The sequence below is a fragment of the Mytilus trossulus genome, chromosome 1 (genome assembly GCF_036588685.1).
Source record: "Mytilus trossulus isolate FHL-02 chromosome 1, PNRI_Mtr1.1.1.hap1, whole genome shotgun sequence".
NCBI classification, from domain to species: domain Eukaryota; kingdom Metazoa; phylum Mollusca; class Bivalvia; order Mytilida; family Mytilidae; genus Mytilus; species Mytilus trossulus.
Genome location: NC_086373.1, coordinates 107386641 through 107411527, shown reverse-complemented (window position 1 = coordinate 107411527; position 24887 = coordinate 107386641). Strand labels below are relative to the sequence as shown.

Sequence of the window (24887 nt, the reverse complement as noted above, 5' to 3'; positions counted from 1 at the left end):
TTGAAATTATGTTGAAAGCATGACACATGAAGGTTTTACTACAAGTATCACTGTTCTATGATAATAAGGTCATGGTCAAGACCAGACAGATTTATACACCGAATAAAAGTTGACATATTGCTTGCAATCTCTGAGATTTGGACTTGACCACAAAAACTGGATTTTGTTCACTGATCAGTCCTTGAAATAAGGTCAAGAATTTTGTTCTTCTAAATGATATATGAAAAAGGTTTTAGCAATTACCTGACATAGTACTTTATTGAACTGAATAAAAATTAATCATTGTGTTTTACTGCTATACATTACAGTATATTTCGAAGGTCTGAATATAAAGGACATAGGATTTTTATAAATTGTGACATGGGTGTAGAGTTGTCTCATTGGCGACTCGTTCCACATCTTCCTGTATCTATATAAAGAGTAAGTACTTGTTTTTCATCTTCAATTTCATTTTTACACACAAACAATGACGAACAAGATCTTTCGTTAATAGTTTAAATAAACCCTGAATTGGTAATTTTAAGGAAATTTTGTTTTTTTTGGTTATTATCTTGAATATTATTTAAGATAGAGATAATCTGTACACAGCAATAATGTTCAGCAAAGTAGGATCTACAAATAAGTCAACATAACCAAAATGGTTAGTTGACCACTTTAGGAGTTATTGCCCTTTATAGTCAATTTTTAACCATTTTTCGTAAATCTTAGTTATCTTTTAGAAAAATCTTCTTCTCTGAAACTACTGGGCCAAATTAATTGAAACTTGGCCACATTCATCATTGGGGTATCTTGTTTAAAAATTGTGTCCGGTGACCCGGCCAACCAACCAAGATGGCAGCAATGGCTAAAAATAGAACATGTGGGTAAAATCCAGTTTTTGGCTTATAACTCAAAAACCAAAGCATTAAGAGCAAATCTGACAGGAAGTAAAATTGTTGATCAGGTCAAGATCTATCTGTCCTGGAATTTTCAGATGAATTGGATCATTGTTTGTTAGGTTGCTGCCCCTGAATTGGTAATTTTGAAGAAATTTTGCTGTTTTTTTGTTATTATCTTGAATATTATTATAGATAGAGATAAACTGTAAACAGCAATAATGTACAGCAAAGTAAGAACTAAAAATAAGTCAATATGACCAAAATAGTCAATTGACCCCCTAAGGAGTTATTGCCCTTCATAGTCAATTTTTATCAATTTTCACAAAATTTGATTTTCACTATCATTTCCCACAGAAACTACTGTTATAGATAGTGGTAATTGTAAGCAGCAAAAATGTTTAGTAAAGTAATATCTACAAACACATCACCATCACCAAAACACAATTTTATCATGAATCCATGTGTACAATGTTTAATATTAACATAGACAAAGGTGAGCGACACAGGCTCTTTAGAGCCTCTAGTTAATTTTCCTCGGAGTTCAATATTTTTGTGATTTAAGGTTTATGAACCCTTCTGTAGCCATTTTTGTACGATTTTTTTAAAACTTTAATTGTATCAAAACTACAGATGTAATACATAATAGAGATATGTCATTTTATACATATACTATGGCAGCAACCATTTGATTTTCTAGGGGGCTATGGATTTTTTTGGAAACAATTTGTTTCCAGTTTTTGGAGCAAAAAATAATTTGCTTTTGACCCTGAGAAAAAAAAATGTTTGTTTCATCCTCATCTGCCACTATATGTAATGCTAATATTGAAAGAAACAAATTGTTTTCGACTTGTCGCCAAAAAAAAAAATTGTCTTTCGCCAAACGCGAACAAAAAGTTTGTCCAGAAAAAAATTCCTAAAAGATGTACTTGATTTGGTCCTTATTTTAATTTGTTTTAACCAATAGCTACATTAATAAACTCGTTTTAAGGAAATCAATGCTAGCACTGCATGCAATAATCTTATATCTATGATTTATGAAATTGCCTAATATAAGGGTACAAGGATAAATGCTGTGAATTTTCTATAAAATTTCCATATGTTTAGCATTGAATCAACACAAGGGTACATTATCCTTAAATTTTCAGTACACAACCAACGGTTGAATAAAACAGTCTGAGAAACGTCTTGTTAACGTTATATACTTGCATATATTGGTCCATATACAATGAAAGTTTTTGAAAAATCGTCTGGTATATTTGCCGATTATACAAAAAAAATCCAGTTTAGTTTAAACTATTTGTCCTTTTTGGTCAAATTCCAGACAAACATTGACGAGTACTTGTTCAGTTTACCATTGTTCTTAAAAATCGAAATAGTGAAGAGTTTAACTTCCTGATTTGTCAAGTTAGCAACATATAAGAGGAAACCACAATTTTGTATACACTATCCTTGATTTTCGTATCATTATTGGAGAATACATATTCATACAATTAAAAGATTTCACATAACAGCAATTTGATTTATAGCACTTCACTAAGGTTTTCATGGGTTCTGAAGTGGGGCAAGGGACATAGATATACAACGGGAACCCGGATTGCATCTTTTTCATAAGTGGGTCGAGTTGGCCTTTATAAAATCATCGTGGTTAATGATCTATTTGTCAAGAGTGGGGCGAGTTGGCAGACCTTAAATCAGCGGGATTTTAACCATTTTCATAAGTTGGGCATGTTATCAAACCTATTTGCAATGGGATTTTAGCCTTTTTCATAACTTGGGGCGAGTTGGCAAACAAGAGTGGGGTGATTTTTTAGAAAGTGAGGTGATTTGCCAGTGGGGCGATTTGTCATGGATTCCTTCACCACTTTGAATAAATAAAAAATGATCTTTGCAACTTTTAAAATTAGTAATTTTAGTTGATAAGTGTCTTGTCAAGGCTTCTTGTTCTTCTTGTCGCTTTTTGACGCTTCATGTCGCTAATTAGTGGGACATATATCCATCTTTTATTCACTAAATTTACTGGTTTACTGTTTATCGGAACCAGTTTCAGACGAAGGGTACTCGCAGACGAAGGACAAAATGCCAGAGTACGATCTTGTCCCGAGGCCTCAGGATAGGGATTATACAAAATTTCCACATAAGATTTTAACCGAAGTACATTTTGATACTCCACTGCGTCGGACGATTAGAAATGCAACATCAAACTTTACTGAGCCAACTGGAACTAATGTTGAGAAAAAAGTAAAGGGAATTACGGTTATAGCAGCCATGGGTGGTTAGTTTCAAATTAGATTTAGAAACAAACAAATGTGTTTGATTGGTAAGACTTTGGGGTCATTATATTCTATTAAAAGACGCATTTACACCCTATATGTGTGATTTGGCATATCAACATACATGAAATCATGTTCTCTCAACCGCTAAACCTGAAACATGAGAAATTTTGCTAACGCTATATTAGTCCATATCATTATGACGTCTTGCAAGTTGCAAGGCTATTTCAGATTTTTTTCTTGGACACCTTCATCCTGTTATATACCACTATCAGTATGTATGGTCAGATTATGTTTCTGTATGTAAGAGAGAGTTGTTCCCCTTTTGACAGTATTTGTATTTATTTTTGTGACGTCATTTTTGTCTGATTAAAATGTAGAAATGGAAGCTGATATATTTTATGTGTCCATATGTCATCGCCTCTATCCATGCTACCAGAGCTATTCCCCTAGTCTCTAATACTCCAATGTCATAACGCTGAAGACATTTTTTACGTCTCTAGCCTTTGAGAGTGAATTGTTTTTTTGAGGAATCCAGGTCACGTCGTTCACGCCCATTCACGTTCATGCCCTTTTACTGTCGCACGCTACACATTCCCGTTCAAAGTCTGTTTGCACTCTACAATAAACCACTTTCGAGTTCATCCGTCACCGGAAAAAACTCGTCAATTATACGTGCCTTTATCACCGTCATTTGTGCGTTTAGGGGCGTCGTCACTTCCCTTCCAATGTTGAGCGAGTGGTTGGAAAACTATAATTCTATATTGTACGAATTATTCGGCAAATTGATTTCTCAAAATTGACAATCAACACTGCTGTCATTAGGGAATTGTCAGTAAGTCCCTACAGAGCAACCATTATTTCTAGTTTATCCTGCACAAAGACGATCACTAAGACGCTTGATGAACGTAAATAGTGCAGGGATACAGGCGACCCCCTCTATCTGGTAAATGACGACATAAAGACGTGCATAATTGACGAGTTTTTGCCGGTGACGGATGAACTCGAAAGTGGTCTAATGCGCCTAATTTTTATTGTCGAGCCTGCAACTTTTGTTGCAGAAAACTCGACATAGGGATACTTTCCGTCAGTCACATGTCCAATGTCCTTGACCTCATTTTCATGGTTCAGTGACTATTTGAAAAAAAAGTTGAATTTTTGTAATGTTAAATTCTCTCTTATAAGTAATTGGATAACTATATTTGATATGTGCGTACCTTGCAGGGTCCTCATACCCGTCAGACAGTTTTCACTTGACCCCGACCTCATTGCATGGATCAGTGAACAAGGTTAAGTTTTGGTGGTTAAGTCCATATCTCAGATACTATAAGCAATAGGCCTAGTATATTTGGTGTAAGGAAGGACTGTACATGTAAGGTGTACATGTACATGTACATGTACAACTGGCAGGTGTCATCTGACCTTGACCTCATTTTCATGGTTCAGTGGTTATAGTTAAGTTTTTGTGTTTTGGTTTGTTTTTCTTATACTATATGCAATAGGTCTACTATATTTGGTGTATGGAATGATTGTAAAGTGAACATGTCTAGCTGACAGGTGTCATTTGACCTTGACCTCATTTTCATGGTTAAGTGATCAGAGTTAAGTTTTTTAGTTTTGGTCTATTTTTCTAATATTTTATGCATTAGGTCAACTATAATTGGTGTATGGAAATATTTTATGATCTATATGTCAGTCACACAGGTTTTATTTGACCTTGACCTCATTTTCGCTGTCCATTGCTAAGTGTTAAGTGTTTGTGTTTTGGACTATTTTTCTTAATTCATAAGCAATAAGTCAACTATATTTGTTGCATTGAAGAATTGTTAGCTGTATATGTCTGCCTGGCATGGTTCATCTGACCTTGACCTCCTTTTCATGGTTAATTGATCAATGTTTTGTTTTCTTGGTTAATGTTGAGTTTATGTGACAGTTGTTATAAAGCTTTATGTTTAGGTCTATCAAGATAATATCAATGATTAGTAAAGAAGGCAAGACATTTCAGTGTGTGCACTCTTGTTTATTCAAGTTTTGGTTAGTGTATTGCTATAAGTATTTGTTTTCATTGTATAAAATTTGATGGACCAGAATTTCTGGAAAAAAGGACTTCAGCTTTATGAAATCGGAAGAAGGCGTCCCAGAAAAAAATTGACCTAGCCTTGCAACACGTCATAACTAAATTGGACTCAAGCTCAAAGCAACATTTTCCAAAAGACCAAAAAAAGTGATAATAGAATTGAGAATGGAAATGGGGAATGTATCAAAGAGACAACAACCCGACCATAGAAAAAACATCAGCAGAAGGTCACCAACAGGTCTTCAATGTAAGAGAAATTCCCGCACCCAGAGGCATCCCTCAGCCGTCCCCTAAACAAATATACACTAGTTCAGTGATAATGAACGCCATACTAATTTCCAAATTGTATACAAATATAATTTAACAAAATGCATTTGTCAGACTAACAGGTTGAACAACTGATGTTTTTAAACAATGCTGACTGCCATTGACGATTGCCAAATAAACTGACCACAAGATTTAAAATAAATGGATTAAATATTCCAGTTATTCTGGTCAAATTTTATAAACTTATGTTTTTACCTGGTGACATATGATATTTATGACAAGTTTCCAACACTGAAGCTATTAAATCAACTGTCATGATTTGTTGTTACATGTACAAATAGAATTGGCTTATCTGACGGGTCATAACAATCTTCAAATTATTTAATTTGTAAACAGAATCCGTCAGTCAGCATTTCAATTTTAATTATCATACGATCACAATTTGCAACGTTTACCATGACAAAATCCTAAATACAAAAACAGTGATGAACTCATAAGAAAACAGTGTTTATCTTGAAATCAGTGAGGGAAAAAAAATCAGACCTGTTTGTGTCCAGTTCTGATTTAAAATCTACGCCATTTTGTATTCACTTCTAGCGTGTATAAGCCTCTGCTGGTAAGAGCACCTCTGAGCACGAAGAAAGATAACTCAAAATACAGTGTAACCTGACTAATCTGATTATTCTAACATCCTACTTTAACTGACACATTTTTATGGTCCCAAAATACTAAGAAAGTACCTTTATTCGTGGGGTACTAATTTTCGTGGATGACTATCCATTATAAAAAAAATAAAACAACCATTGTCCAAATCAAGACATGGAAAGATCCTCATCCGTAGGTTTGACTACTGATATGGTCAAGAGAACCTGCTAGAGAATATATTGATTAATGCCAAATCTGAGAAAACTTTAATAGCACTCACAGAACTACAACACTATGATTTACACGGCAGCGGGCTCTATATTTACTTTGCAATTTCCTCAATGCAGACTATTTGTAACCTTCGTTTCTAAAGGCTTTAATTTTTTTTTTTTTTTTTTAAACCTAAAATCCATGAATTTAAAAACCCAGGAACATGTAAATATTTCTCAAACCATGAAAATTGATACCCACATATTAAAGTACTTTCACAGTATATATAGTTCTCAGGACATCAATTCCTATCAAATTTTGAATAATTTTTTTTTTCAAATCAGTTGTGCTGCACAACTTGTGGACGCTAAGAATGTGACTGTCATCCCGGGCCTACAGGGCCTTCATGTCCATTGATAATGTCTGCATTATCTCCTAGACTCCAAGATTTCATTTCTCATGCTTCATGTTTTCTGACTTTTATTATTCCGTGTTATGTTTTTGTGATTTTTTTTGCATGTGTTTCTTCATCACCCTCTATTGTTTACACGCAAAACAGTTGAGAATTTCCATAACTAAAACTAGAAGTTCTCCATTTATACTTGAGTGAAGAAATATTAATGTGCATATTTAAACTAAATAATAATTCCATGTTTAAAATCATTTTAAATGTTTTTTTCAGGAGGATTTGTTGGAATGATGGAAGCTTTTGTTAAAGTTGCTCCAAGTGTGTTTGCTGTTGGAGGATATTTCAGTAGAGCAGTAGTTACTTTAGGTACTGTTAACATCCTTCATTGTTAAGCCTTTCATCAGAGCAGTAGCATCTTTTGGTACTGTTACATGGTTCATTGTTAGAGAGTATTGTTAACATGGTTCATTGTTACGAATACTTCATCAGAGCAGTAGGTATTGTTAACATTGTTTGTGATATTGTGGCAGAGCAGTATTTATCTTCAGTACTGTTAATATGGTTTATTATTAGAGATATTTTAGCTTCTGATCTTTATGAAAAGCTGGGTTACCTTTTTATACAGGTATGACCATTCAACCTGAATCATTCACACCAAAAAATCTATGTCATCCCATTTTTCATTCCACACTTAAGTTTTCCATTTTCACACTCATATACAATGGTGAGTATGCAGACAAAATTTCAATTTTTCATCGTGCAAAGACTGGAGGGAACCATTCCGAGCTTAACATTAAGAAACAAGTAATATAACTAAAATTTGTCCAAGCAAAGAAATATAATTAATAACATATAATAAATACATGTACTACTATAATTTGCCCCACAATGTTTGATCCTTTGAAATTATTTTTACACCATCTTAGTACAGGTATGGTTGGAATGATGGAATGGGAAAGAGAAGATAAGGGTTTTTTTGCAGTTTGAACGGCAGTATTAAGGGAAAAGGGTAGAAAACTCTTGATATTCATTTGTATGAGCTTCAGGATTTTTATTTGAAGTTGGAATACAAGGAACGGCAATATTAAGGGAAAAGGGGAGATAATTCTTGTTATTAATTTGTAGGTGCCTCAGGATTTTTATTTGGAGTTGGAACACAAGGAACTGCAGTATTGAGGGAGAAGGATGATATAATTAATTATGCAGTTGGTGGAGCTTTGGCAGGACTACCGATGGCAAAAAGATGTAAGTTTGAGTCCAAAAGTAATTCAACATTTTCAAACCATTTATTTCTTTTTTTAGCTCACCTGGCCCGAAGGGCCAAGTGAGCTTATGCCATCACTTGGCGTCCGTCGTCTGTCGTCGTCGTCTGTCGTCGTCAACTATTTGAAGAATCTTCTCCTCTGAAACTACTGGGCCAAATACTTCCAAACTTTAAATGAATGTTCCTTAGGGTATCTAGTTTATAAATTGTATCCGAAGTTTTGATCTATCAACAAACATGGCCGCCATTGCTTAAAATTGAACATAGGGGTCAAATGCAGTTTTTGGCTTATAACTCAAAAACCAAAGCATTTAGAGCAAATCTGACAGGGGGTAATATTGTTTATTAGGTCAAGATCTATCTGCCCTGAAATTTTCAGATAAATCAGACAACCCGTTGTTGGGTTGCTGCCCCTGAATTGGTAATTTTAAGTAAATTTTGCTGTTTTTGGTTATTATCTTGAATATTATTATAGATAGAGATAAACTGTAAACAGCATTAATGTTCAGCAAAGTAGGATCTACAAATAAGTCAACGTGACCGAAATGGTCAGTTGACCCCTTTAGGAGTTATTGCCCTTTATAGTCAATTTTTAACCATTTTTCGTAAATCTTAGTAATCTTTTACAAAAATCTTCTCCTCTGAAACTACTGGGCCAAATACTTCCAAACTTAAACTGAATGTTCCTTAGGGTATCTAGTTTATAAATTGTATCCGAAGTTTTGATCTATCAACAAACATGGTCGCCATTGCTAGAAATAGACCATAGGGGTCAAATGCAGTTTTTGGCTTATAACTCAAAAACCAAAGCATTTAGAGCAAATCTGACAGGGGGTAATATTGTTTATCAGGTCAAGATCTATCTGCCCTGAAATTTTCAGATGAATCAGACATTATGTTGTTGGGTTGCTGCCCCTGAATTGATAATTTTAAGGAAATTTTGCTGTTTTTGGTTATTATCTTGAATATTATTATTGATAGAGATAAACTGTAAACAGCAATAATGTTCAGCAAAGTAAGATCTACAAATAAGTCAATTTGACCAAAATTGTCAATTGACCCCTTAAGGAGTTATTGCCCTTTAAAGACTTTTTTCACAATTTGTTCATCATGTTGACTTACTTTAAAAAATCTCCTTTGAAACTGCAGCTTAACTTAGGCTAAATGAGTTTCAGAGTATCTAGTATGAATTTTATTTCCTTGTAGTTGTATGTAAAGAAACATAGCTCCCATTGCTAAAATAGAACATAGGAGAAAATGTTTTTTTTGCTTTTGAAGAAAATAGGAGGATCCAAAGAACATTTAAATAAATTGAAAAGCCAAAATAGTCATTGATGAGAGATTTAACCAAAAGAATTAAGGTGAGCGATTCAGGCTCTTGAGAGCCTCTTGTTAGCTCACCTGGCCCAAAGGGTCAAGTGAGCTTTTCCCATCACTTGGTGTCCGGCGTCATCGTCCGTCGTCGTTAGCTTTTAGAAAAATCTTCTCCTCTGAAACTACTGGGCCAAATTAAACAAAACTTGGCCACAATCATCATTGGGGTATCTAGTTTAAAAAATGTGTGGCGAAATTTTGATGTTTTTGGTTATTATCTTGAATATTATTTTAGATAGAGATAAACTGTAAACAGCAATAATGTTCAGCAAAGTAAGATTTACAAATAGGTCAACATGTCCAAAATGGTCAGTTGACCCCTTCAGGAGTTATTGCCCTTTATAGTAAATTTTTATCTATTTTTCGTAAATCTTAGTTATCTTTTACAAAAATCTTCTCCTCTGAAACTACTTGGCCAAATTAAACCAAACTTGGCCACAATCATCATTGGGGTATCTAGTTTAAAAAATGTGTGGCATGACCTGGTCAACCAACCAAGATGGCCACCATGGCTAAAAATAGAACATAGGGGTAAAATGCAGTTTTTGGTTTCTAACTCAAAAACCAAAGCATTTAGAGCAAATCTGATAAGGTAAAATTGTTCATAAGGTGAAGATCTATCTGTCCTGAAATTTTCAGACGAATCAAACAACCCGTTGTTGGGTTGCTGCCCCTGAATTTGTAATTTTAAGGAAATTTTGATGTTTTTGGTTATTATCATGAATATTATTAAAGATAGAGATAAACTGTAAACAGCAATAATGTTCAGCAAAGTAAGATTTACAAATAAGTCAAAATGACAGAAATGGTCAGTTGCCTCCGTCAGGAGTTATTGCCCTTTATAGCCAATTTTTAACCATTTTTCGTAAATCTTGGTTATCTTTTACAAAAATCTTCTCCTCTGAAACTACTTGGCCAAATTAATCTAAACTTGGCAACAATCATCTTTGGGGTATCTAGTTTAAAAAATGTGTGGCGTGACCCAGTCAACCAACCAAGATGGTCATGATGGCTAAAAATAGAACATAGGGGTAAAATGCAGTTCTTGGCTTATAACTCAAAAACCAAAGCATTTAGAGCAAATCTGACATGGGATAAAATTGTTATCAGATCAAGATCTATCTGCCCTGTAATTTTCAGACAAATCGGACAACCTGTTGTTGGGTTGCTGCCCCTGAATTGGTAATTTTAGGAAATTTTGCTGTTTTTGGTTATTTTGAATATTATTATAGATAAAGATAAACTTTAAACAGCAAAAATGTTCAGCAAAGTAAGATTTACAAATAAGTCAAAATGACCGAAATGGTCAATTGACCCCCTAAGGAGTTATTGTCCTTTATAGTCAATTTTTTACAATTTTCATAAAATTTGTAAATTTTTATTAACATATTCCACTGAAACTACTGGGCCAAGTTCATTATAGATAGAGATAATTGTAAGCAGCAAGACTGTTAAGTAAAGTAAGATGTACAAACACATCACCATCACCAAAACACAATTTTGTCATGAATCCATCTGCCTCTTTTGTTTAACATTCACATAGACCAAGGTGAGCGACACAGGCTCTTTGGAGCCTCTAGTTCTTGTTAAATGGTACTAACTACTTTTACCTGAAGCATAGCAAAGAGGGTAAGTAATGAAGCTTTTCATGCTTTTAGCATGGTTAGTTTCATAACAAGACAAAGAGGCTCTGTAAAGTTTTATAAAAAAACAGACTAAAGTAAATATACATGAAGTTATTTATTTTTTTAATGTGCAAATTGCACATCTTGGAAGCAAACAATTTAGAAAAATAAAAAAGATATGTTTTAATAGTTGATAAATCTTATAACTCATGTCCACTTTCATAACATATGAAAAACATATATAACAATATTCATTTTCATATCCTTTGCCTTTAAAGTATTGTTTTAATAGTTTATACTTTATCTAAACAGGAATTGTTAATTTTTGGTAAAAAAAAAGTCAAAAGATTTTGCTTGTACCCAAAAACTAAACCTTTTAAAACAAATCTGACAGGGATAGAGTGTTTTTGTAAACAAAATTTGAAAAAGATAAGCTTTCAAACTAAAAAATGTTCAACAAAATATGAGCTTATAACTTATGTCCACTTACATAACATATGAAAGTAAACATATATAACAATATTCATTTTCATATCCTTTGCCTTTAAAGTACTGTTTAAATAGTTTATACTTTATCTAAACAGGAATTGTTAATTTTTGGTAAAAAAAAAGTCAAAAGATTTTGCTTGTATCCAAAAACTAAACCTTCTAAAGCAAGTCTGACAGGGATAGAGTGTTTTTGTAAACAAAAGTTGAAAAAGAGAATCTTTCAAACTAAAAATGTTCAACAAAATATGAGCTTCAAATATGTCAACATGGATAAATTTTCAATGTGCCCTTACAGAAGCTGTTGCTCTTGAAGGACAAATTTGTATCATTGATTGCATAACCTAACTACATGTATAAAGGATGGTTTATACCTAAAATTTTCTATGAATCAGAAACAAAACAATTCTGTTCCATGCTATATAAATTATTTGTACTCCATGAAAAATGTTTCTTAAACTATTTTGTGTTGCAACTGTACACATAAAATGTACGGTATGAATGTATTTCTCCACATATGATATTGAATCCACAGCATCAGTTTGAACAGAGCAGCTAATGCGAACACTATAATGACTCATTTTATTTTGTAGATGGAAATGTATGGGCTGGTTTGGGATATGCATTAGCATTTACATCACTGGGAATCTTTTCAAGGACCTTATTAGTGCGCCCAAAAGGAGAATTTACCACTATGTATAAAAAACCAAGTGGAAATATGTATGAGAGAAGTTATGGATTTAATTTTCACCATTATAAGACATTTGGTCGAGATTAAGTTACATTGAGACTAGCATTTTTTAATGTTTTTTTTTATTAGTATTATAAATGTCACATGATGAAATAAAAAGATCTAATTTAATGATTTATATATAAAAAAAAAAGATGTGTATGATTGCCAATGAGACAGCTGTCCACAAGAGACCAAAATGACACAGATATTAACAACTATAGGTCACCAAATGACCTTCAACAATGAGCAAAGCCCATACCGCATAGTCAGCTATAAATGGCCCCGATATGACAATGTAAAACAATTTAAATGAGAAAACTAACGGCCTTATTTATAAAACAAAATGAACAAAAAACAAAAATGTGACGCATAAACAAACGACAACCACTGAATTACAGGCTCCTGACTGTTTTTACTTTGCCTGTTTCACACAAATGAATTAATACTTAATAATCATACAAAGATTCCTTGTGAAAAATTAATTTGATGTGTATCAAATTACCCAAACACAGATTCTTGCACATGTAGCCCTAAGTTGAAAAAAATAATAGAAAATAAAACAAATGCCCTCTTTTCTGTCAACACAGATTTAAATTGTCCAAAGTAGAGGTCATTTGAATTTGAGCTCGTCTAGGTATGAATATATTTGGTACAACAATCTGAGCACCAATGTCTCAAAGTTTGAATAAGATGATATTCCAGACATGCTTTGTGGTCAGTAATAACAGCACCACTCCTGGATGAATTAACATTATACTTATTACTAGATACTTCTTATTTGCCTATCATACATTTAACATAGACGTAGAAAGAAAACTTGATAATAGGTCAGCTTTATTGGTAATAAAAAAGGACTAGACATTGCTAAATATACTCATTCTTGGTCAATAGCAGGGCATATGTCATGTATATCAGAAGAGTGTTTGAACAAAGGAATACCATATCTTAATTGATCAGTCTTGGATATTTTAGGTACACAAAAAAGCAGTCATTTGAATATTTGATTCAGGATCAAGTTTTCATGTGTCATGAAGGGTAAATTCACCACAATTTAAAACCAGAAAAAAAACCTGTGACATGCTTTTTTAGCTCACCTGGCCTGGAGCTTTTCTCATCACTTGGCGTCTTGTCCCTCGTCGTTAACTTTTACAAAAATCTTCTCTGAAACTACTGAGCCAAATTAAACCAAACTTGGCAAAAATCATCATTGGGGTATCTTGTTTAAAAAATGTGACCCAGCCAACCAACCAAGATGGCTGCCATGGATAAAAATAGAACATAGGGGTAAAATGTAGATTTTGGCCTATATCTCTGAAACCAAAGCATTTAGAGCAAATCTGACAGAGGATGAAATTGTTTATCAGGGCAAGATTTATCTGCCCTGAATTTTTCAGATGAATTGGATAACCCGTTGTTGGGTTTCTGCCCCTTAATTGGTAATTTTAAGGAAATTTTGCTGTTCTTGTTTATCATCTTGAATATTATTATAGATAGAGATAAACTGTAAACAGCAATAATATTTAGCAAAGTAAGATCTACAAATAAGTCAACATGACCAAAATGGTCAGTTCACCTCTTAAGGAGTTATTGTCCTTTATATTCAATTTTTAACATTTTTTTATAACTTTTTGTCATTTTAAAAAAAATCTCTGAAACTATTAAGACAAATTAATCCAAACTTGTCCACAATCATCATTAGGGAATGTTGTTAAAAAAATGTGCCTGATGAATCTGCCCATGAACCAAGATGGCAGACATGGCTAAAAATAGTACATCTGGTAAAACACATTTTTTGGCTCATATCTCTAAAACAAGCAGTTGTTGTTGGGTTGCTGCCCCTGAATTGGTAATTTTAAGAAAATTTTGCAGCTTTTGGTTATTATATTGATTGTTATTATAGATAGAGATAAACTGTAAACAGCAATAATGTTCAGCAAAGTAAGAGCTACAAATAAGTCCACAAGAAAAAAGTGACTCCTTAAGGAATAATTGCCCTTTACAGTCAATTTTGGTAAATTTTGGTAAATTTTAACAAAATATTTTCCACTGTCACATTCTGGGCCAATTTTACTATAGATAGAGATAATTGTAAGCAGCAAGATAGTTCAGTAAAGAAAGATCTACAAACACATCACCAACACCAAAAACACAATATTGTCATGAATCCATCCGTGTCCTTTGTTTAATATGCACATAAACCAAGGTGAGCGACACAGGCTCTTTAGAGCCTCTAGTTGATTAAAACATCTGAAAAACTGCCAAAACTACATTTGTTTTGACAACACAATAAGATACATCTTCAAAAATGGTGTTAGCTGAAATAACTGAATGGTCTTTCGGCCAAGTGTCAAAAAACCCTTTTTCTTTGGTAAAAACCTCCAAAACCATTGGTAGGTGAACATGGTGAAGCATCCGTTAATAAATGCAAATCTGCTGTAGAGGTTGAGCAAGATTCATAGACCTTATTAATTCCAATCCGGGTAGACAGAAATTGTAGCCACACTGTCAACTTTGATTTTTATTCTTTAATAAAATGGACGGGGGACATCAGTTTATAAAGGTAAGTAACAAAGGCCCGACCTGACAGAATAATCTTGTAGAAAATTGAGACCTACGAGTAATTGCAGTAAAAAACAAAATGTCTATTTTATTTGAATATATAGTAGAAAAGATCAAATTATTTTTCGGTCGGACAAACCCTAAAACAGTTTGGCAGACTGTAATTGTTCATGTTCTCTGCAAGTGCAAGGTTTCTAATTTTAAATTAAACTAATAAATTGTGAGATTCTGCTCTATGTCTATAGGAAGCCTAGATAGAATCGTGTCAAAAAATAATACCTAGGCATTCAAGTTCGCAAACTGGTCCAACAGTAATTACATGACAAAGAAATATTGTGTTTGTTGACAAATAAGCGTAGCAAAGCCATTGTTCTTTCTCCACAATTAGAGGGTTTTGTCTAGTGTAATAAAGTCGTCTAAAAGACGGAAAATAAATATAATACTATAGTTGTTCTTAGCTGTGCAGCAGGTAGGGTCTGAAAAGACACCAAATGGTTAACGAACGAAATGATTTTATTGACTGTTCCACTTAACACAAAAAAAGATTCAACTGCTCTTTTTTTTAATTGGAAGTTGTTTTAACGAATCTGAGATATCCATCTTGCAGCATAGAGACTTTGAACCATATCTCTTTTTCACATTCATAGCAATTTGTCAATTTTAATGTATGCAAGAAACATTTCTTTACCTATCAAATTATTAACACTAGTAGTACTAGTGCTCATCTAAATTGTGAGAGGATAACTCAGTTATAAGCCTTTGATCAAATACTTGTTTGCAATACTCCCTCACCCCCAGGACTTGAATCGGGTTTGAAAAATTGGCCTTTATAACACCTTTAGTAACATCCTGCTGAATTTTTTTCTGGCAGTAAACGAATTTTTACACTCAAAAGTAAGATGAGCAATATCTGAAATTAAAATATCAAATCCATTACGAAGATTTCATTAAGAGTTCCTAAAATGCATCTCTGTTTGATTAACATGTTCCATTTCTGACTGAAAATAGAACAATTGGGTCAAAAGCAATGTTTGGCTTACATCTCAAAAACTAAACTTTTTAGAACAAATCTGTTCTGGTGTAAACATGTTCAAAACGTTTACGTTTTATCAATTTTAAAAATCATCTCAAATGAATCTAGTATGAATTTTGTATTTTATTTCCTTGTACATCAAGAAACATAGACACTTACTATTGCTAAAATAGAACATATAGGTAAAATGCATTTATTTGCTTTTGAAGAATCTAGATTTTTTTCTCCCATATTTCAAATATTTGTTACAGTAATATTCGTTATTCAAATATTTCAAATGATTTAAGTTTGTTTGTCTGTCGGATTTATAAGTGCAAATTTGTTATGGTCGTCGTACTTAACATACTAAACAATAATAATTTCTATCCCAATAATAAGCTTTCTAATCAGTTTGATACACTTATTAGACGTTTCCTTATTAGGCGTATCTGCATATATAGTTTGAAAATATTTTGACAATTTTTCCTTTATTGGTTTACTCGGGGACGGTCTATATTATTATTGAGTATAGACTATCCCTGATTTACTTTATAAAGAATTAATTTAAACTTCACAATAAAAAAATGCAGGTCGAAACTTTTTTTTACCAAATTCTGATTAATATATCTCTGTCGCTAAAGCTTTATGGAAATATGAAAATGATTCGAAATAGAAGGAAATGTGGGATGTACATCGAATAGACGGGTGTATACAGCAACAAAAACATTTACCATTTGACATATACGTCAAACAATGACGAGGGATCCGGTCTATAGAAGGCAGATACAAATAATGACGAGGATTCCGACCTAGAGTTAGCAGGCAGATATAATTGAGTCTGGATTATATCAAATTTTAAACTTCCCGTTTCTACGGCCAATTATATAGATTTACAGAACATTCATACGGAATGGGTTTTGCTCATTGTTGAAGGCCGAACGATTACCTATAGTTGTTAATTTCTGTGTCATTTGGTCTTATGTGGAAAGTAGTCTCATCGGCAACCATACCACATCTTCTTTTTTATATTCATACTTAAAAATACGATGTAAAACCAGTCGAACACTTTAAACTCTAATATAAGGAAATAATAACCAAACAAAAAAATATATACTTATCATAAAATTTCAAGGAATGATCGCAGTCTAAAGTATTAGATCTAGGATATAATACTATCCTACAATTAAAAATCTGAGACGTCAATACATTTAGTCACTATAAACGTACGCATATCGAACCAATCTCAGATATGTACACTCCATAAGAGGAAACCAACAAATCATCGGCACAAAAAAGAAAATTGTTAAGAAAACAAGTAAAACTGCGAGCTACTACCCCAGCCGAAATATTTCGGTATCTTACAGGAAGTTGTTGAGGGATGAATCAGAAAACACATCACACCGAATAGCTGACTTATATAAACCCTGAAACCAAATTTCAGAAATATCAGTAAATGATACAAGTATTCGGTATACAGGAAGTTGTTGAGTGATGAATCTGAAAACGCATCACACGATATAGCTGACTTATATAAAACCAGGAACCATATTTCAGAAATACTTGTCAAGAAGGTTCTTGAGTAAAATAAGAAAAAATATTCATTTGACGGACGGACGGACGGACGGACGGACGGACTGACGGACGGATGGATGGACTGACGAACGGACTGACGGATGGACAAACAGAAGTAAAACAGTATCCCCCCCCCCACTTTTTTAAAGCGGGGATATGATAAGAAAGGAAAATAGTCCCGTTTGGCATAAATATGATTTAGTGTAGGTCACCCGACACCATAAATTCACTTAAACACCATACACACAGAGAATAAGGATTCAAAAGGGTGGCTTCTATGTTCTATCTATAATCTCTATCATTTTGAATTACATTCATCCTATACAGAATTGAGGATTTTATAAAACTGGAGTAATGAAGAAATGATAGAGAAACCGTTTTGTTATCTTTATTTGGAAAATACAATGGTATTACACGTGACAACAAGTCATTAATTCCAAGTAACGAAAGTTTTATCACAAACCCTGTCAACGTATATTTGTTCCACCTAACAGAAGGCAGTTCCAGTGGAAACTTTATTATAAACAATGCCATAATACCTGTACCTGATGGAACAAATATTCTATACTATTTATTCTGTTAGGAACATCTACTGTAACATTTATTCCTGTGGAAGTAATATTCCAGAATATTTTTTCCATTTGAAACTTACATTATGAAGGAACTTCTATTCCGTGACAACGATCCTTCTTATGAGTTCTAAATAGTATTCAAACATATCTCGTTCTTTAGAAGAGCGAAAACGAACCGTAGTCAGAGGTGAACAATCCCTTATTGATTATCAATAAACACATTAAGTGATTTTGCATTTGTAGAAGTAATATCCTCATGTCCTTCCATAGAATCCATCCTTTACTAACCACATTGAGAATCAGAATTCTACCACTGAGGAACGCAATAGAAATGTAGGATCAGAGGACATTCAGAAGCGAAATCAAAGCAGTCATTGCTTCCCTCGGGTTTTTTTTTTAAATTACAGAGTAATTGAATTATTGAAATTTATAACTGTGTATTACTTATTAAGAAACACACAGTTCATTGATAATCAAAGTCAGATATAAAGTTGTACAGGGAACCATCGCAGATGTCACATCAATGTTTTCAGTCTACATAGCCTGAATAATTACTACCATCACTAACATTATCACAGAGCCAAAACCATGTACTTTTATGGATGATCCACCATCTAAAAGATAAATAAAAAATGCCGGTTAGCTTCATAAGGAAATATTCGCATTAGACGAAAAATAAAAAAATGAATATATCAGCATGAAAACGTTAAATAGTGAATATATAATGCGAAGGCATATATTATAAGACTAAAGGAAATATGAACATCATGTAACGTTAACAAACAAAATATAGAGATATTGAATCGAGTTCGTGAAAAGGAAAACGTTGTAGTCAATTTAATTCATCACTATATGTATCTCGGCATTGGTGTCCTTCGGCTGTTGTCTGCTCTATGGTCGGGCTGTTGTCGCTTTGACGCAAACCCCATTTCCTTTCAAAATTTTATTTAAAATATATATTTTTTATTTGTTATTTTAGAGCTTTAATACTATCCATATTTATTGCACCTTAATTACATGATGAACGAAAAATGATCAACAACTATTTTTGTATAGCTTAGAGTGAATGTATGTATGCTCTGTATATATTAGAAAATATCTGCTAAACACTATCGCATAAAAAGTACCATGCAACAATGGCACTAAAAGGTATAGCAACAACCATGTAGCATTTCCGCAATAACAATTTATATTTCGTTTTTTTTTATTACTTCTTTTACTACGTACTTTGTTTGTAAGTGAGCAATATATAAAATTGAGACTGGAAAGGCAGTGGCGGATCAAGAATTTTAAATAAGAGGGGGCCCGCTACGGTCATACTTCAGTGATTCCCTTATTAACAACCAAATTTTCCACATAAATCTACATCGGCTTCTGTTGATAGTTGTCTCATTGGCAATTGCACCACATGTCCTTATTCTGTATATTTCTACTCACTGAGATTTGTGTTCATTGTGTAGTTCATAACATTGTAAAGACCATCATATTCAACTTCACAACGTATGTCTTTGTTTACATCAAGTGAGGTCAAAGTTAAAGCGGCACTGGCGACAGCGTCTCCGTATCCTAAAATCAAACAACAAATATATGTAAACGGGTACTTTAGTATGATTATCTCTTTTTTCATGGTAGAAAAGAATCCACTATTCGCGCCGACAGAAACACATTTGCGTCTCCAGTAGTGCTCTGTATAATTTTGTAGAGATGCAGTCAAAACGACGACAAAATGTCATGGTAACAATACTAATAGTGTAGTACATCAATATATATAGGCGAACTTTTTTGTTGTGAGCAAAAAAAAATTCAATCTTAAATTTATCAATATATTAATAGTGTTGATAGTGAACAAATACAGTACACATTTAAAATACCAAACGTTTCGTATAGTAAAAAAATCAAAACTAGTGACAAAAACTACTTAAGTTATGTAAGATCTCCTTTTTTTTAGTTTTCCGCCTACTTTAAATGATAAGTTAACGACATACATGTTAGTGATAGTTACAAAATAAATACATTAGATACAAGTCTTACCGCTTGATCTGGTATTTTCTGTGTAATAATAAGCTAGATGTGTGATGTCCATGTTATCTTTGTAAATCCTCAAATATGGAGGAGGTTTGCCATATGTTGCCCTGCAAGTGATGTTGACAATGTTCCCAATGGTTGGGGATGTCTCCCAATAGGTGGATACATTTGTAGGTAAAGCTAAAAAATATTAACATCTTAAATACCAGGATTATGATTTAATACGCCAGACGCGCGTTTCGTATACATAAGACTCACCAGAAAAGCTCAGAAAAATAATTGTAAAGCCAAACAAGTACAAAGTTGAAGAGCATTGAAGACCTAAAATTCCAAAAAGTTGTGCCAAATTCAGCTAAGGTAATCTATTCCTGGAATAAGAAAATCCAAGTTTTTGGAAAAATTGAAAGTTTTGTAACAGGAAATTTATAAAAAATGATCGTATAATTGATGTTCATATCAACATCGAAGTGCTGACTAGTAAGAGTGTTAGCTGAACAAAATATCATACACGAGAAAGTCGATTCAATTGTATTTCTCAGAATAAAAGAAATGAGACAATAAATCAAGATTGAAAACTAAACAGGTGATGTCTAAAATATTGGCAGATACTTAATTCATAATGTGCTTACAATAGACACTAGGTTTTGTATTTTCATTGAATGTGAATAACAAATGCTAAACTAGCTTTTAAGGAACGCGTGTAATAAAACATTTGAACTAGCTATTGCATTTATCTGCATTCATTTGTAAAGTCATTTAGATTTTTAGCGTATGGTCTCGTTGACACTAAAAAAAATATTTTTTATTGTGTCGAGTTTTTGATATCCTTCGCATTTTATCAGAGAGCTAAACTATATGTGGATCGTACATTTTTTTTATGCTTTTCGTGGCCCTTTTAGTTTGTTCTTCTTAATTGGGAAGCTCGTCTCTTCAACTAAGGACGAAGTGTTCGTTCGGTCAAATCTTTGTCGTCACCGAATTATCCATAGAGTTGTTTTTTTTTTAATTCAGAAGGTGTTAATACTAACAATTAAAATATATAATTACCCACAGCTTGTAGAGAAGCCTGATTTGTGGTAGCCCCTACAACACACTGATAGATGCCTTCATCTGACGCCTGTACATTGGTGACTGTTAGATTGTACGTCCCAGCCACAGCATACTTGCTCTTGTCACTGGCTAAGATGGTATTATCTAGAGTTATAGCTGTAACTGAACTGCCTACCACCTAAATAAAAGCCACACATTACAGTACAAATCTGTGGAAGTTCATGATGAATAAAAGAAGGGGTAATCCTACAAGAAACTAACGAACCAAACAGCCTATATCAAAAAAGACATATCAACATTAGTTATGAGTTTTATAACAGTGTACTTAATCTATTATATGTTTTTTTTTTCTTATCTTGAACTTAAAACATTATTTTACCTAATTTCAAATTAGTTATCATTATTTTAAACTTAGTTATCATTATTTTAAACTTAGTTTTCATCATTTTAAATTTAGTTAACTTAGTTATTGCAGTGTTCACAGACACCTAGAAATAAGTAAAAAAATTGCTTTTAGTTTTTTACAAATAGAATATATCTTACTCTCTTCCACTGTACGTTTTCTCCGTTAGCTTTTATTACTATACAAGCCAAGGTACCGTTCTCTCCCGTGACAGCCGATGTGTTGAATGGCGTTATTTGCCAGGTTGCTGCATGACAAACTGTTTAATACAAAACAAAAGTATTAGTTTACTAGTATATAGAAAAATTATGTTAGTGTATAGTAAACATTTACTGGAACCTGTATCTTTTCGTTATCTGGTCACAAGTTAATTTTTGAAGAAAAAATTGAGATAGCACAAAAATGATTGAAATGCAATGATATTTTACCATAAAATGTTTTTCTTTTTCTTTCAGAATATGGTTACTATAGTAACCTAGGGTTAAATTGAAATCTCACCCGTCAAAAAAGATAACAAACTTAAAACAGTCCACATAATTAATAATCGTTGCTCACATTATCTGAGGCACTGAACTCCACATTTACTATATAAATACTTATTTTTTGTTGTAACTTGGAAACCTTGGTCACTGTAAGACAATGATCTGGTGTCGTTCTCCGTAGTTCCACAAAATCAGCCAGTTCATTTGACATTAAATAGTATTAGTCAATAAGTTGGACGTATGATCTAGTTAATAAAGAAGGTCGCTTTTAAATGTGATAATATTTTCAAACACATATTCTATATATCTCTGACTTTTAGATAGTTCTAAATTTCTATTGAGTGAAATAATCAAAAGAACAGAAACATCCATATTAAGAATTAATGTTCTCTTAAGGAAACATTCTATTCCCTAACGTGTATGTATAGATTTCTACATTGTAACTGCCGACTTAATGAATACCGAAATCAGACGATGGTAGATTTTGAATTGAAAAATTCAAAGACCTGTTAGAGTACACACTCAAAGTATCTTTCCTCGTTTAATGGTATAAAAAAAATCTCGAGTTCTTAATCTTTGAAATATAATTACAAAGAGTACAAGAGAAGCAAACATCTTGTAATAGGAAAATATAAAAAGTTCTCTAAACTTAAACACCATCAAGATGCATAAATGCTTCATGTTTTATTGAAATATAATTTGTCACGTTTATTGAATATGTTTTTCAACGGTCATTTAACCGTACAGCTATGTCAATGAAAAAGCTAACGGGTAAGTAATCGAAAGATACATATTAGTAGAGGCCAAAACATTTACATTAACAATCTTCAAAATAAACAGGCGTCTTTGTCTTTTGAAAAGTTCTAAATCATCCTGGGTCTTTCAAAGTTGTTAATTGATTTAGAAAAATAAAACCAAAGATCTGAAATTAAAACTTAATTTTCAAAAATTAAATAAAAACGACAATCACATAGAATTACTCACTAAGCTCCTGAACAGTCACATTAAAATGTGTTGGTGGAGTGTTGTTGGTTTTTTAATATCTAAATCACCCTTTTTACTCTCGATGAATAGATTAACAAAATATCAATAAAAAATATACTGGAAAAGCCAACAGAAGAAAACTGTTCACTCTGAGATAACTTGCTGAAATATCATCCTCTTCTTGATGACTTATTCCTCTATTCGTATGAGGCAGACACCAGAGGTTTATCTATGGAATGATAAGAAACAAACATCATATTTCCTCTCAGTGAATATCATAAGGTTTTTTCTATAGTTGATTTTAAGGCAACAGTAGTATACCGCTGTTCGAAAGTCATAAATAAATTGAAAGAAAACAAATCCAGGTTACAAACTAAAACCGAGGGAAACAATTCAACTATAAGAGGAAAACAACGAAACAACAGAAATCTAAAGTGCAGCAAAAACATGAATTACAATCGGAAAACTTTTCTATGTAGTGGGTATCAGAATTTTCATAAGCAGTTCAACTATTATATTTGCTTGCAACATAAAAGATTGGTATTGTTTAATGTCTTTATTGGTACAAAGCATCAATTTTATTTTTACTTTCCATTTAAGAAAGTTTTGTCCTTTAACAACACAAATTTTATCAAAAGTTTCACTCAATTGTTGTATGAACTCATCTCTTCAAACTGATCAACTGAGAAAATGTTTTAGTCCATTGTTTGTTATTATTATCCTGCTATTGTGTTAATTATTTGTCAGGACAATGACCATTGTTATATTATAGTTCGTTTCTGTGTGTGTTACATTTTATGTTGTGTTTCTGTTGTGTCGTAGTTCTCCTCTTATATTTGATGTGTTTCCATTAGTTTTAGTTTGTAACCCGTATTTGTTTTTTTCTCAATCGATTGATGAATTTCGAACAACGGTATACTACTGTTGCATTTATTTATCAGTTCAATACATAACTAAAAGTTATATTCTTAGATTTTTATGACTTGATTTTGACTTTGAACTTGTCACAGTTAGGGGTTCGATGTGCACCTTCAAATATGTTTAACTCCGTAACATTTTACCTTTGATAACTATTTAATTCAAGAACATTTTATTCAGTGGTTGTTGTTTGTTGCTGTTTATCATATTTGTTTTTCGTTCATAGTTTGAACATACATTTGGCCTTACATTTTTCTCGTAAGAATTGGTTAACATTTGTTGTGTCAGGGCCTTATATAGCTTGCTAGTCGGTGTTGGGTTTGCTCGTGGTTAAATGCCTAACACTGACGTAAAGTTACTAAAGTTTTACATCATTTTGTCTTGAGTGAAAAGCTGTCTCATTGGCAACTATGCCACATCTTCTCATTTCTGTATGTTTTGTAATCCAGGTTTTAAACATCATTTATGGTCCTACATACAATTTGGCATTGCATATATATATATGTGTCCACCTAAGACAGCTCTGACGTCCGTCGAAAGTGTACTGACGGACATTCTATTCTAGGAGAACAATAGATATAGGAAGATGTGGTGTGAGTGCCAATGAGACAGCTTTTCACCCAAGACAAAATGAGGTAAAAGTTATTCAAGTTGAAATGTTTCTGTAAACGAGATTTCAGTAACAATAAGTAGAATTGGCTTGATAGTTTGTGTTTATTTTTACTCTTTGTTACCTTTTTTTTTTTGGCAAAGTACTAAAATGATGACTGAAGTCTTTTCAAATTGATTTTTACAGATTTTTTCTTATCTTGTTTTGTTACACAACTGTCCTATATGTTATGAGGTGGAGCACTTACACACATGTTAAACCTGGCAACCTTCGTTATGAGTCTGTCACATGGCAGAAATCTGTAACCTGGGTTTTTTTTGTTGTTGGTTCCTGTCTGTCATATTAGTTTTTTATTCATGAGTTTCTGTATAGATCAGGCAATTTTCTCATTCGAAAAGGAGTAGGTTCGGTAATGGTCAATTTTGATCTCAAATTTTAGGATCATCTGACGAAAGATTTTGG

The 24887-nt window shown here is 32.9% G+C and overlaps 2 protein-coding genes across 2 annotated transcripts; one reads left to right on the top strand and one right to left on the bottom strand.

Moving 5' to 3' along the window:
- The first annotated feature begins 2890 nt into the window (after positions 1-2890).
- On the top strand, positions 2891-12367 carry LOC134696539 (uncharacterized). Its single transcript, XM_063558389.1, has 4 exons — positions 2891-3150; positions 7030-7122; positions 7882-8001; positions 12099-12367. The coding sequence occupies exons 1-4, from the start codon at positions 2955-2957 to the stop codon at positions 12281-12283; spliced, it is 594 nt and encodes a 197-aa protein (XP_063414459.1). The 5' UTR covers positions 2891-2954; the 3' UTR covers positions 12284-12367.
- A 5387-nt stretch (positions 12368-17754) lies between these two features.
- Positions 17755-22091, bottom strand: LOC134711603 (uncharacterized). The gene is made up of 6 exons (XM_063572304.1): positions 21930-22091; positions 21572-21690; positions 21026-21206; positions 19985-20158; positions 19391-19519; positions 17755-18567 (listed from the first exon to the last, which is right to left on the bottom strand). Exons 1-6 carry the CDS (start codon positions 21964-21966, stop codon positions 18488-18490), a joined length of 720 nt encoding a protein of 239 aa, XP_063428374.1. The 5' UTR covers positions 21967-22091; the 3' UTR covers positions 17755-18487.
- Between the last annotated feature and the right edge of the window lie 2796 nt (positions 22092-24887).